The sequence below is a fragment of the Eucyclogobius newberryi genome, unplaced genomic scaffold (genome assembly GCF_026437365.1).
Source record: "Eucyclogobius newberryi isolate DKJ021-1_F unplaced genomic scaffold, fEucNew1.0.hap1 SCAF_22, whole genome shotgun sequence".
NCBI classification, from domain to species: domain Eukaryota; kingdom Metazoa; phylum Chordata; class Actinopteri; order Gobiiformes; family Gobiidae; genus Eucyclogobius; species Eucyclogobius newberryi.
In genome coordinates, this window is record NW_027315857.1 from 21511212 (window position 1) to 21526336 (window position 15125).

At 40.4% G+C, this 15125-nt stretch overlaps 1 protein-coding gene across 1 annotated transcript; it reads left to right on the forward strand.

The window, feature by feature from the left end:
- The first annotated feature begins 246 nt into the window (after positions 1–246).
- mus81 (MUS81 structure-specific endonuclease subunit) lies at positions 247–15100 on the forward strand. Its single transcript, XM_072459353.1, has 17 exons — positions 247–315; positions 577–727; positions 2717–2846; positions 3228–3313; positions 3439–3555; positions 4508–4588; positions 4669–4757; positions 5778–5954; positions 6982–7110; positions 8217–8347; positions 8437–8549; positions 9280–9399; positions 11341–11436; positions 12723–12851; positions 13712–13815; positions 13884–13967; positions 14828–15100. The coding sequence occupies exons 2-17, from the start codon at positions 587–589 to the stop codon at positions 14892–14894; spliced, it is 1794 nt and encodes a 597-aa protein (XP_072315454.1). The 5' UTR covers positions 247–315; positions 577–586; the 3' UTR covers positions 14895–15100.
- The last annotated feature ends 25 nt before the right edge of the window (positions 15101–15125 follow it).

A 15125-nucleotide genomic window follows, 5' to 3' on the forward strand; every position in this document is an offset into this window, starting at 1 on the left:
ATATCGGAATTGACAAATGTATAGAAAAAAATAAAAAAATAAACTAATAAATTAAACTAATAATAAAATAATGATAAGTAAAATAAAATAGTAATACGTAAGAATAACAGTAATGCTTAATACTACTACTACTACTACTCTTGATAAAATAACAACACAGTATCACAACGTAAAACATGTAAAAATAAACGTCCGTTGCTTGGTGACACTCTGTTTAGCTTCCGGGTCGCAGTCTTGTTCTGGTCACGTGTCTGATGTCAACAACAGTGTTTGAAAACGCGGCGCCTTCACTTTCTGCCGCAGTTTCGTTAAACGGTGAGTTCTGTTGTTGTTTTCACACAAAACTATTCTTTACGTCCCTCCTGTTCACTTAAACTCACATTATTTCAGCTTGTGTCCTTATTTGTGCTCATGTTTTTATTTTATTCTGCCAAAATAACACCAGTGAACAGCAGGATGCTAACCGGCTACATGTCTATAACCCCATGTAGCTAAATGGCCTTTTGTTGTGGCACATTTAAGTTGTGTTGTTCACTGTGGATTGTTGTAAAAGCTCTAAAAGTGCCCGTTCCTCAGACGCGGAGTGATGCCCGCGCCGGAGCCGGTCCGTTTGGGGCGGAAGAGAGCCGTGCCGTCCTGCCCGAACCCACTGTTCCTGCGGTGGCTCACGGAGCTGCGGGACGAGGCCAGAGAGAAGGGCCTCAAGATCCACTACACCTACCAGAAGGTGCGTTTACCTACCAGAAGTAACCTACCAGAAGGTGCGTTTACCTACTACCAGAAGGTGCGTTTACCTACCAGAAGGTGCGTTTACCTACCAGAAGTAACCTACCAGAAGGTGCGTTTACCTACTACCAGAAGGTGCGTTTACCTACCAGAAGGTGCGTTTACCTACCAGAAGTAACCTACCAGAAGGTGCGTTTACCTACTACCAGAAGGTGCGTTTACCTACCAGAAGGTGCGTTTACCTACCAGAAGTAACCTACCAGAAGGTGCGTTTACCTACTACTAGAAGGTGCGTTTACCTACCAGAAGGTGCGTTTATCTACTACCAGAAGGTGCGTTTACCTGCCAGAAGTAACCTACCAGAAGGTGCCTTTACCTACCAGAAGGTGCGTTTACCTGCCAGAAGTAACCTACCAGAAGTAACCTACCAGAGGGTGCGTTTACCTATCAGAAGTAACCTACCAGAAGGTGCGTTTACCTACCAGAAGGTGTGTTTACCTGCCAGAAGTAACCTACCAGAGGGTGCGTTTACCTACCAGAAGTAACCTACCAGAAGGTGCGTTTACATACCAGAAGTAACCTACCAGAGGGTGCGTTTACCTACCAGAAGTAACCTACCAGAAGGTGCGTTTACCTACTACCAGAAGGTGCGTTTACCTACCAGAAGTAACCTACCAGAAGGTGCGTTTACCTACCAGAAGTAACCTACCAGAAGGTGCGTTTACCTACTACCAGAAGGTGCGTTTACCTACTACCAGAAGGTGCGTTTACCTACCACCAGAAGGTGCGTTTACCTACCACCAGAAGGTGCGTTTACCTACTACCAGAAGGTGCGTTTACCTACTACCAGAAGGTGCGTTTACCTACTACCAGAAGGTGCGTTTACCTACTACCAGAAGGTGCGTTTACCTACTACCAGAAGGTGCGTTTACCTACCAGAAGTAACCTACCAGAGGGTGCGTTTACCTACTTCCAGAAGTTGCGTTTACCTACTACCAGAAGTTGCGTTTACCTACTACCAGAAGTTGCGTTTACCTACTACCAGAAGTTGCGTTTACCTACTACCAGAAGTTGCGTTTACCTACTACCAGAAGTTGCGTTTACCTACTACCAGAAGTTGCGTTTACCTACTACCAGAAGTTGCGTTTACCTACTACCAGAAGTTGCGTTTACCTACTACCAGAAGTTGCGTTTACCTACTACCAGAAGGTGCGTTTACCTACTACCAGAAGGTGCGTTTACCTACTACCAGAAGTTGCGTTTACCTACTACCAGAAGTTGCGTTTACCTACTACCAGAAGTTGCGTTTACCTACTACCAGAAGTTGCGTTTACCTACTACCAGAAGGTGCGTTTACCTACTACCAGAAGGTGCGTTTACCTACTACCAGAAGGTGCGTTTACCTACTACCAGAAGGTGCGTTTACCTACCAGAAGTAACCTACCAGAGGGTGCGTTTACCTACCAGAAGTTGCGTTTACCTACTTCCAGAAGTTGCGTTTACCTACTACCAGAAGTTGCGTTTACCTACTACCAGAAGTTGCGTTTACCTACTACCAGAAGTTGCGTTTACCTACTACCAGATGGTGCGTTTACCTACTACCAAAATGTGACAAGGTCACAAAGGAATATCACATTTAACAGAAGAACTTACTTAATAATCATGATTTATATTTAGTGAGCGATATCTCTTTAAGATACTTTTTACCGTTTGGTATTGACGTGTTCATAAAATCACCACATTCACCGCAGCGTTTACTAAATCATACAGAACTATGGTGGTCTGAAATACTCCCCCACGGTCTAAACATGTGAGCAAAATACATCGCAATTGAATAAAAATCACAACATAGATAATAAATGTCCTCTTTAATCTTGTTGCACCAGTAGTTTAATCTTCTACAAACACGTCCTGACAGTCCACCTTTTTCACTTTTACGCACAGAACCGAAAACCGCTGTATGTCTTTCTGCTCTCTTGCCGTTCCCCAGGCCATCAACTCCCTGAGCAAGTATCCGCTGCCGCTGAGGAACGCCAAGGAGGCGAAGATCCTCCAGAACTTCGGCGACGGCATCTGCAAACTCCTGGACGACCGGCTTCGGAAGCATCACGAGCAGCACGGTACGACGCACAGAAGCGCTAATGACTGAGCGAATTGTGTCAGTGTCGTGGCTGTTTATACCACACAAAAAAATGAAAAGTTTAAAACATTTCAACAATTACAGCAAGTTTCTGTTCATTTTTTGCTGCATTTTTACAGTTTTCCGTTGTTTCTTGGTAACATAGACGACACGCTCAATAATCTAACTTTCCCTACCTTTGAAACGACATGTTGCAGTTAAAATATTGCTCTAAACTTGCCTTTTAATTATTAATGATAAAACTATTGGCTAATCCATACACTAATATTGCAGTTTTGTGATTCCTTGAAGGCGTCACTTCAGATATGTGTGGGTTAAATGTGAAACTTGCAGCTAAATGAGCTCTTATAACACTTTGCAGGTCAGAACGCTTCCATTCACATTTTGCCAGAAACGGCTCCACCTGCTGTTCGATTTGACAAAGACAACCTGGCGCCGACCAAGAAGGTAACGTTTACTGTGGACGGATTTTTTTATACACAACGGAACAAGAAAAACATGGACATATCAACGACAAAGACATATTCCTGATTCTGACTGCGTAATAACTGAGGAAAACATGTTGTTCACAGAAAAGCGGAGGAAGAGGAGGAGGAGGAGGAGGAGGAGGGAGGAAAAAGAGAGATTACGTTCCGCAGAAACGATCAGGAGGTTACGCCGTTCTTCTGGCTCTGTATCGACACTGTCAGGTCAGAAATGTGAACGCGCTGCTTGTATAATGGTGTGAGATGTATCGTGACATGGACGATATCACAATAGTTGTTTTGGAGATCTGCAAAAATAGAATATCGAGTATATTGTTTATTAATATATATATATATATATATATATATTTTTTTTTTTTCTTTTTTTTTCTCGGTATATACAGTAGAATATCGAGTATATTATCGAGTATATTGTTTATTTCGTTTTTTTAAAATGTTTTTTTTTTTTTCCTTCTCTTTTCCTTTCTTTTTTCTTTTCTTTTTAATTATCTTTTACGGTATAGAATACAGAGTAGTATTCCGTTTATTTTTTAAAAAAAAAATCTATTTCCCTTTTTTCTCTTTCCCTCTTTTTCGTATTTTTTTTTTTTTTTACGGTATATGCGGTAGAATATCGAGTATATTGTTTATTAAAAACATTTTTTAAATGTTTTTTATTCATATAATTTGTTTCCATTTCTCTCTTTCTTTTCTTTTGTTTTACAATATATATGGTAGAACATTGGGTATATTATTATTAAAGATTTATTTTTTAAAGGTATTTTTTTTCAAATTTTTTCCCCTCTTTCGCTCTCCTTTTATCTATTTATTTAATTTTCATTTTTTACAATATAGCGTAAAACACATACTTTGAAGACGCACAACTACAGTAGGTGGCGGTAATGTAAGAAGAAGTAGTTTATTATTAAAATGATTACAAAATACCTCAAAATCTCCCAAACAATTGATAAAGGGCCATTTCCGGTCCACTTTGTTTACATTTCCGGTCCCTTTTGTGTTCACCCAAGACATTCACGGACACATTTCTGATGCTTTGTTAAAATATCCTCTGAACGCCGCCTTCAAGATCAACACACGCAACATTTTACACACAATTACGGCAGTTTTGTTTCGTCTACGTCGTCATAGTCTCTTTTTCCCCCCGTCGTTTCGTCAGGTGGAGAGCGGCAAAGGTTACATGTTCAAGCTGGAGCTGCAGACGGAAGCTCAGCCGCTGTGTGACAAATCCTTCACCGCGGTAAGAACCCGCAGATTGCTCCTCGTGAACCAGACGGCTGCTTAAATGAACTCTCTGTCATTTCTGTGTTTTAACCGTAGCCGGATTTGGGCAGTAAATACACGGCCTGGTCCTCGGTCAGCACTTTGATCCAGAAGAATTTAGTCATCAAGACTCACAACCCTGCAAGGTACAACGCTGTTCACCCACACCATGAGCTTCAAAGGACATAAATTATTGACCTTTTTGAGCTTTTAACCACGTTCTGACATCGTTCCCTCGTCAAAAACACACCCGGAGTAGCATTTAGCTTCATTCGTGCTAGTTTTATGAGTCCCTCTCCCCTCCGAGCGTCAAAAACACACCCGGAGTAGCATTTAGCTTCGTTCACGCTAGTTTGATGAATCCTGGTTAGAAAGTCCTCTCCCCTCCGAGCGTCAAAAACACTCCCGGAGTAGCATTTAGCTTTGTTCACGCTAGTTTCATGAGTCCCTCTCCCCTCCGAGCGTCAAAAACACACCTGGAGTAGCATTTAGCTTCGTTCACGCTAGTTTGATGAATCCTGGTTAGAAAGTCCTCTCTCCTCCGAGCGTCAAAAACACTCCGTTCTGAATCTCCTCGATCTGTGGCGTTTTTCTCGATCCGTGACGTGCTCCAAGACATTTACGGACACATTTTCTGATGCTTTTTTGAAATATCCTCTGAACACACACAATATTTGACGTACATTTGATACATCTGTCAGTTTTGTTTCGTCTACGGTGTCGCATTCTCTTTTTACCCGTCGTAAATGAGTCATAAATCCCCTTTTCGTCGCTCGTAACACGTTTCAGAGTCTGTATACTTCAGAAAATGATTATTCCATGCCTAAACTGGTTGATAATTATTTAAAATAGTTGCGATTAATCGAGTTGACTTGTCTCAGTCCTAAAGTACCGTATTTTCCGCACTATAAGGCACACTGTCAATGAATGGTCTATATTCGATCATTTTTAAAATATACGGCGCATTAAATGAAACCAAACGTGTACCACACAAAATCGAGATCAGTAGGCACACCCAGAATTAATCCATATATAAAGCGCACTGGATTATAAGGCGCACTGTTGTTTTTTGAGAAAATGAAACGCTTTTAAGTGCGCCTTATAGTGCGGAAAATACGGTAAACGATTGTGTTTTGAGCTTTTTATGGGGATATTTTCCTCTTCAGATACTCTTTGACGGACGAGGGAGCGGCTTTGGCCCGGCGTCTGGACTCAGCCGGGGGCGACGACGCGGGAGCTGAGATAAAACGTGGAGGAGAGCGGGGGGTGGACGAGGAGGAGGAGGAGGAGGTGGTGCTGGACCTGACGGAGAGCGATGAAGAGGCGACCGGACGCGCGCCGATGTGAGTTAAAACACTGATTGTTTCCAGAAAGTCAGAAAGAATTACTGCTAATGTTGTCCGTTTTGTCCTGGTTTAGTCTCCGATATGTTGTTTTTTTGACTGATTATTGCATTTATCTCGCACTTGAAGAAAAGCATAGTATTGTGCTTTTGTTTGCGAAGTGTTCACATGTGAAGCTATGATCCATGACGAGGCGTGTCGCGATATAAAGTTAGTGTTAGTGAGAAAAAACATCACGATTTAACGATTATTCACGATCGTTGAGACCAAAACGACAGTAAAATCTTTCATTTTCTTTCATTCTCGTGGTCTGACGGATATAGTTTGTCAAGTTTGTCAACGGTTTTACCAAATTTAACTCTAAAAAAACAAAATCAGATTAAATTTGACAAAAAACAGACGGATAAAATAAACATATTCACATTTAAGTCTATTTTTGGGCTGCATATTGAACAAAAAATACTTAATTTTGCTTCTAAAATTGCCACAATTATTATTTTTTGGTTCTTACTATTATATTGTGACTTGAACAATGCCGATTATCGATTAATCAAAAATCCCTAACTATGACAGATTATTTATGGTTGTGCGTTTTGCTCGTTTTAAATCGCAATATTGGGCTAAAACGGCGCCAATATTGGAGTGCAATGATATACCATATTTTCCAGACTATAAGTTGCACCTTTTTTCATAGTTTTGGCCGGGGTGCGACTTATACTTATATTTATACTCATATACTTATACTCCGGAGCGACTTATATGTGATATTATTTGTTATTTTCACACTTGCAACCGCATTTCATACTTTCATACATACTTCATTTTTTGGCTGGTGCGACTTATAGTCCGGAAAATACGGTAAATGAAAAAGAGAACTGATTAAATACAGAGTTGTGAGGGTTTCATCGAGGATCGGTGCAATAAAGACGGCTCAAACATGCCTGAATCTGGTTAAATAGTGTAAATGAGAAGGCAGAACGTGTCTGTGACGTGTTAAACGTCTCTGTTACGTCTCTGTTACGTCCAGCGTGGCAGAGAAACCCGGCGCCGTCCCAGAGTCGAGAGTCCCGCAGCTTCAGACCAAAGCCCCGCCCCAGTGTCTGCCCCCGGGGTCCTACGAGATCCTTCTGTGCGTGGACTTCATCGAGACCACCGGGTACGTGGGGGAGTAACCGCTTCACTAAAGTATGTTTATCGTCAGTATCGGTGACTAAAAACGAGACTCGCAAACTAGGAACTTTCTGCAGTGAAAAGGTGCAACACGAAACGACAAATATATGTAATAGCGAAATGTTTAAAAAATATTGCTAGTAAAAAATCATGAGTGAAAAATTGATAAAATCATGAGTTAAAAAAATTGATACAATCATGAGTAAAAAAAATTGGTAAAATCATGAGTACATTTTTTTTTTTACAAAAATTGGGTAAAAACTAAAGGTGCAACATGAAATAACAAATATATATTATAGCAAAATATTTAAAAAAATCATGACGAGTAAAATATTATGAGTAAAAGGTTGGTAAAATCATAAGTTTTTTGTTAAAAAAACTAACAATATACAAACAACAAATATATACAATAGCAAAACATTAAAAAAAAAGTTTAAAAAAAATCATGAGTAGAAGGGTAGTAAAATCATAAGTAAAAAAATTGGTAAAATCATGAGTAAAAAATTAGGTTATTAATTAAGATGGAATAAACTTGTACTAATACTTTGACTGAATATATGTACACACAGTTTACAGTTTAGTTAGAGTGCAAATGGTTTAAATTATACGGTTCTGTGTGTGTTATAAATTTGAAAAATATATAAATATAAATAAAACTACATGGCTTAAAGGGCCTATGACAGGTTTGAACTATTTTCTAATTTTGACAAAATGACAGGAAGTGACATCACACTCGTTCCAGTTTATGTAGAATTTATACAAAAGAAACGACTTTTTGACTCTCAAAACATGAATTCAACAAAAAAAAGTCGCTCATATATTTTTATTTGTAAATTAAATAAATGGTGACATTAGATGAGTTTTGGCCCAGTGTTTGCTGGGTAATTTCCTAGTGTGATGTCATCAATTACAAACAGGAAGTGGAATTATAAACCTAAAAAATGAGCTATTCTGTGATGACATTTTTATAATTTTAAGTTCAAGTGTTCAAGCGTTTTAGCTCATTGAGTCGTCCGGCCTGTAGGGGGCGCTCTAGAGTCATCTTCGTGAGACAAATCAAGTACAGAACTGTGTGTCTCTGTTGTGGTGCAGCGGGGGGAACCATCACTGCAAACAGGAGCTGGTGAAGGAGCTGCAGCGAAACGGAATCAACTTCGACGTCCGAAAACTAAACGTGGGCGACTTCCTGTGGGTCGCCCGGGAGAAGCTGGACCCGGTGCCAGGTTCTCAGCGCCACATCCGTGCATTTTGTGTCTCCTCATCTGCTCCGGGTCTGTATTCACGGGCGCCGTTTGCTTTGGCCCCGCCGCAGGTCAGCTGAGGGCCCCTTGTGGCCGGGAGCTGGTCCTGGACTACATCGTGGAGAGAAAAAGGATCGACGACTTGTGCGGGAGCATCATCGACGGGCGCTTCAGAGAGCAGAAGGTAGAGGGCGCTGCTGAACGGCGTGCAAATGTAACGCCTACGCAACCACATCGATGCCGACTTTTGAGTCAATCGATCACTGCTTCAATCGCTTATTAAAGTTGGGTAAAAACGACGTAAAAATTAGAGCTGGGTTTCGATTCAAATTTCAAGAATCGATTCAATTCCGATTTTTACGTTCCAAAATCAATTTTTTCCGATTTCTCAGATCCGATTCGATCCGATTTCGATTCGATCCGGGGGTTAATGTTATTAAAAATGAAAAATGTATTTGAACCGTTTCCTTCACTTCATGACTGTGTAGAGAAGCAACATATTAAAACTAGTATTATATCAATATTAAACAGCAAATCTTACAAGTATTGCTAGTTACTGATGGAAGACTGATGAAAAGGTTAAGGGTCAATCTACCTTCAAGAAAGATAATCCAGGAGTCCTGAATTATCTTTCTTGAAGGTAGATTGAAGTTCACTGAGGGAAATGTAGAAAAGAATTTTAATAAAAAAAAAAAAAAACGATCTTTGGACGTACAAATCGATAATCGGTCATTAATATGCCAATCGATTTGATTTTTTTCAACCCAGCTCTAGTAAAAATGCTGATTGCGCTTGTTTCGGAGCTAATGAGTCTTCTTTCTACAGCTCACAAATAGAGTTCAATTCTCACCCAAATAACTGTAATTATGATCGTGGGTTTAGTTCTTTTGTGGATTGTGTGGTGTTGTGTTCAGTTCCGCCTGAAGCGCTGCGGTCTGCGTCGGCCCGTTTACCTGGTGGAGGAGTGCGGAACTGCAGCGTCGCACCTGAGTTTACCCGAGTCCACTCTGCAGCAGGCCATCGTCAACACACAGGTGAGGGACGATCATCTCCCTTTTCCTTTCCTTCTCCCTGACCTTAAAGAGCTCGACTCCAGGGGCCGAGGAGGTGCGAAGAGGAGGAGCTGCTTTTGTTGGCTCCTTAAAATCTAAAGCTAAATAATAAGTCGACTGATACAAATGTAGATCGACCGAGTCACCATGGACCGATTAATCGACTGAAAGGGCTAAAGGCAGATACGGAGCACATTTGAATGCACATTTTCTCTTGGTGCAGAATCAGTGGTGTTCTTGCTGTGTTCTTGCGGTGTTCTTGCTGTGTTCTTGCGGTGTTCTTGCGGTGTTCTTGCGGTGTTCTTGCTGTGTTCTTGCGGTGTTCTTGCGGTGTTCTTGCGGTGTTCTTGCGGTGTTCTTGCTGTGTTCTTGCGGTGTTCTTGCTGTGTTCTTGCGGTGTTCTTGCTGTGTTCTTGCGGTGTTCTTGCGGTGTTCTTGCGTTCTTGCTGTGTTCTTGCGGTGTTCTTGCGGTGTTCTTGCGGTGTTCTTGCTGTGTTCTTGCTGTGTTCTTGCTGTGTTCTTGCTGTGTTCTTGCTGTGTTCTTGCTGTGTTCTTGCTGTGTTCTTGCGGTGTTCTTGCGGTGTTCTTGCGGTGTTCTTGCTGTGTTCTTGCGGTGTTCTTGCGGTGTTCTTGCGGTGTTCTTGCGGTGTTCTTGCTGTGTTCTTGCGGTGTTCTTGCGGTGTTCTTGCGGTGTTCTTGCTGTGTTCTTGCTGTGTTCTTGCTGTGTTCTTGCTGTGTTCTTGCTGTGTTCTTGCGGTGTTCTTGCTGTGTTCTCGCGGTGTTCTCGCGGTGTTCTCGCGGTGTTCTCGCGGTGTTCTCGCGGTGTTCTCGCGGTGTTCTCGCGGTGTTCTCGCGGTGTGCAGTGTTCTTGCGGTGTTCTTGCGGTGTGCAGTGTTCTTGCGGTGTTCTTGCGGTGTGCAGTGTTCTTGCGTTGTTCTTGCGGTGTTCTTGCGGTGTTCTTGCGGTGTTCTTGCGGTGTTCTTGCGTTTCTGCAACGCAAACGGTTCAGGATGTAACGTGATGTAGAAACAAAGCGGCAAAGGCCCTAAAGATGTTTTAATGTGTTACAAACTCTTGGTGCAGAATCAGTGGTGTTCTTGCGTTGTTCTTGCGTTGTTCTTGCGGTGTTCTTGCGGTGTTCTTGCGGTGTTCTTACGGTGTTCTTACGGTGTTCTTACGGTGTTCTTGCGTTGTTCTTGCGGTGTTCTTGCGTTGTTCTTGCGTTGTTCTTGCGTTGTTCTTGCGGTGTTCTTGCGGTGTTCTTGCGGTGTTCTTGCGGTGTTCTTACGGTGTTCTTACGGTGTTCTTGCGGTGTTCTTGCGGTGTGCAGTGTTCTTGCGTTGTTCTTGCGGTGTTCTTATGGTGTTCTTACGGTGTTCTTGCGGTGTTCTTGCGGTGTGCAGTGTTCTTGCGTTGTTCTTGCGTTGTTCTTGCGTTGTTCTTACGGTGTTCTTGCGGTGTTCTTGCGGTGTTCTTGCGGTGTGCAGTGTTCTTGCGTTGTTCTTGCGTTGTTCTTGCGTTGTTCTTGCGGTGTTCTTGCGGTGTGCAGTGTTCTTGCGGTGTGCAGTGTTCTTGCGGTGTGCAGTGTTCTTGCGGTGTTCTTGCGGTGTTCTTGCGTTTCTGCAACGCAAACGGTTCAGGATGTGACCGTCTGTGTGTTTACTGATCTAATAAAAAGATAAATAAAGATGCGGTCGGTCTTCGTCACGGTTTTACCACGACAAACATCCGGCTCAGTGAGACGGACAGAAGCTTTTGTAGGCTTATGTGACCGATCCGGATGCAGCCGCAGAGAAGCTTTTGAAAGTCATTTACACGTTTAAAACCGATGTAACAATGATTCATTTTGTATTAAAAAAAAATACAAACCTGGAGTAAACACTAGAGGGCGCAGGAGAGTCTGTAACCATGTGGTTTTCACAGGTTGTGGACGGTTTCTTCGTGAAGAGAGTCCAGGACGTGAGAGAATCGGCTGCTTATCTGACGGTCATGACGAGACACCTGCGCAAGCTTTATGAGGTGAGCAATGATTCTGGGATGTAAACACAGGAGGAATAAAGGACTTACGGTATATATTGTAGTATATTTATTTATTTATTCAATTTGATATACAACGAAACAGAAAAAAAACACGCATAGAACAAAACAGCCAGAGAGAACACGTCAAGTACAACTCAAAAGGAAAAATACGTTAAAAATCTAAAAAAGTGTCCAATTTGGTCTTTTTTCCTGCCGCCGAAAGCGCACTCCAAATGTATCCGTTTATTGTGTCCATGGCAGGAGTTTTGAGGCCCAGATTCATAGTTCTGAAGTGGAGAGGTAATGTCAAAAACGCTCTGCAGTTCCAGTTCATTATTTGTGAACAGGACGTCCCAGAACATGTGATGGTGGTTTGTCTCCCGGTCGCCACAGTTTCTCCAACACTCTGTATTTCCCTGTGAATGAAGGACACTTTGACACGGTGTTGTGAAGAAATGTGATGCTTTTCCAACAAAATTCCCTCCAAACATGTGATTTTTGTGTTTTTTCCCTGAGAAATACATATAATTTCCCATTCTTCATCAGTCAAATTAAAATGACCCTCTCTTTCTGAGCTATTTTCAACATAATTAGTAAAGTGGCTGCTTGAAACATCAATAGATTTGTATTATTTTGATATTATTCTTGTTGAGAGTTCTGATTTATAAGCTTTAACAAACAATTCAATCAGAGGGTGGTCGTTGCTTCTTGGTATAATAACTCTTTATTTTTAAATACCGTATTTTCCTGAGTATAAGTCGCACCAGCCAAAAAATGCATAATAGAGAAGAAAAAAATAAGTCGCACTGGAGTATAAGTCGCTTTTTTGGGGGAAATGTATTTGATCAAATCCAAGACCACGAACAGACATTTCATCTTGAAATGTAGTTTAAAATAATAACAGATGAGAGAACATGGTGAATAGGTGTACGTATGCTAACGCTAACACCTTCAGCTACATGAGGCACAGACAGAACTGTGGTAAGTGTCTGGTATGTTAACGTAACATATGAACAGTTATTCAGATAACTATAGCATAAAGAACATGCTAACAAGTTTACCAAAGCATCAGTTTGACCCCAAATCACTAAATCCATTGAATTCTTCTTCCTCTGTCACTTCTAAACAAAAGCACCCTCTTGTAGTTGTCAGTGTGAAAATAACGAACAAATATCACATATAAGTCGCTCTGGAGTATAAGTCGCACCCAGACCAAACTTTAAAAAAGTGTGTGTAACAGTCCTGAAGGATCAGACGGCGTGTTTGATCGGACTTTCCTCTGGTAGAAGTGCACGTTGGTGCCGCGCTCTCGTGAGCTGGAGGGAGATCTCGCTGAAGAGCAGGACGCCGTCGGGACTCCGTCGTGTTCGCTGATCTCGTTCGCCGAGTTCAACCACGGAGCCGTCAAGAACAAGGTTTGAGACGAGAATCTTTGTACCAGTTTCTTTAAAAAAAACTAGAAAAAGTAAATGTTATCAACTTAAACTGCAAAAGGTATAATAACTACACTTTTATTGGGCAGCTGTAGGATTCATGACAAAAAACAACCATTTATATCAAAAAGTACCACTAAACGGCACATTTAATTGTAAAAAAACAGATTTATTCTCTAAACTCCAGACAAATGTCTCCGTCTTTTGTGGTCTATATAATTCTCTAATGTCAAAAAAATCATTAGTCAACCTAATAAAAATATTCTTTAATGAAGTGACCGATTAATCGACTAATTAGCATTTTTGATGCATGAATTAAAACTGAATTCATGATGAACAGTTTGTTTGTACACAAGAAATTACTCTTTGTTCATGCTTTATTAAGCTGTGGTTCTTAAATGTTAGCAAATTATGAATTTATGAAATCGCCTTTATTCTGTCCTTTTTTTATTTGATTTAGATTTTTTTTGTTTATTTTAAGATTGTCAAAAATATTCGTATTATTATTAATAATCATCATATTTTTAATTTTATTTATTTATTTGGTTTATTTTACAGAATTGCGTTGTTTTTTCCTTTTTGTATTTTATTTATATATATATATATATATATATATATATATATTATTTTATTTTATATATATTTTTTTTTAAGTTTTTTTTTTTTTTTTTACTTCTTTAAAAACTGTAAAAATAAGAAAGTTACTGAATTAATCATGAAAACCTTGCGATAAATAATTAATAAATGACCTGTTTTCTTCAATATTATTTGTTATTTGAGCGACATGAAAAGTACTTATATTGTGTGTACATATATTTCTAAGTCTATTTCCTGGTGTTTAGTGCCAAACGGTGAGGGAGGTTTTTGCCCGTCAGCTCCTGCAGATCAGTGGCCTGTCCGGGGACAAGGCGGCGGCCATCATCCAGGCCCATCCCACTCCCCACAGGTAAAGAGGCCACGCCCGCAAGGTCCCACCTTAAACCAACAACAGAACGTGACGGTGTTTGTCCACAGTTTGCTCGCGGCGTACGACAAGTGCTCCAGCGAATCAGAGCGCGAGAAGCTGCTGTCGACGATACGATACGGGAAACTAAAAAGGTCGGTCCAATATTCAGCAAATAAAATAACTATTTGGTCTTTTTTGTTCTTCTATTGTGGAAATGTACAAGTTTTTCTATGCTTGGTTGGAAAGACATTTAACATGTTTTATTCTATGGAGATTAAACCTTTTTTTTAGGCATTTCCTTCAATATTTATTGTCAAACTAAACATTTGACTCTTCGAATTGATGATTTTGCTTAAACCAGGAGGAAAAGGCAATAAAATAAGTGAGAAACGCTTTGAAAAAAGTCCAAAAACAGATCAAAACTGCTTAAATTGAGGTGAATAATAATAAATTGAGTGGTTTGTATAAAAAGGACCAGGAAAAATGCCTAAATGATTAATTATTGGTTTAATGGATTGATTATTCTGGTCACAATTTAAGAACTAAAACAATAATAATAATCTAGATAAGTACAATCTAAAATAATATCTGGCTTTCCAAGTACCGTCTTAAACCTAAATTATGGCTAAAATTGGACTAAACGAAGTCCAAAATGAGACTAAAACATGGATAAGTTAGTTCTAACTAATGATTAAACCAAAGGAAGACAAAAATACAACAAGATTTGTCTCGCTTGACGACGTTAGAAACAAAAGTAAGTCATTTCCAATCAATTTACAATCTAAAAGTACATTTAAAAAAGGATTTGCTGTCATCAATAACTGTTCAATTGTGATGTTTCTTCTCTAAAATGTGATATCGCGACACTTTTTGCTCATTTAAATCTGTGTTAATCGCTCTTTCATCCAGTGTTTACTCTGTTACTGTGGCCCAACGACAAGTCTGGTCATTTCTTTAGATATTTTCATTACGGTTAATTAAGACTCCTTTTGATTTTTATTTTTTTCTTCAGAAACTTGGGTCCAGCTCTGAGCCGGACCGTCTGCCAGCTTTACTGCACCAAAGGGCCGCTGTCCTAAAGGTCACGCCTCTATCTGGGGCCGGACTTGAATTATTCAGTATTTTAAACAGAAATATCAGTTTGATTCCACAAATATTGAAGCTGAACGTTGATACCGGGTCCGTCATCGAGCGACGGCTTCTGGAAAAATCAAAGGAAAACGGTCCTAAACTTGATTTTTTTTTGTTTGCACCCTGTTGCAAAATGCTGCTAACGTTGACTTCTCTTGTCAATTTGTTTTCAAAATAAT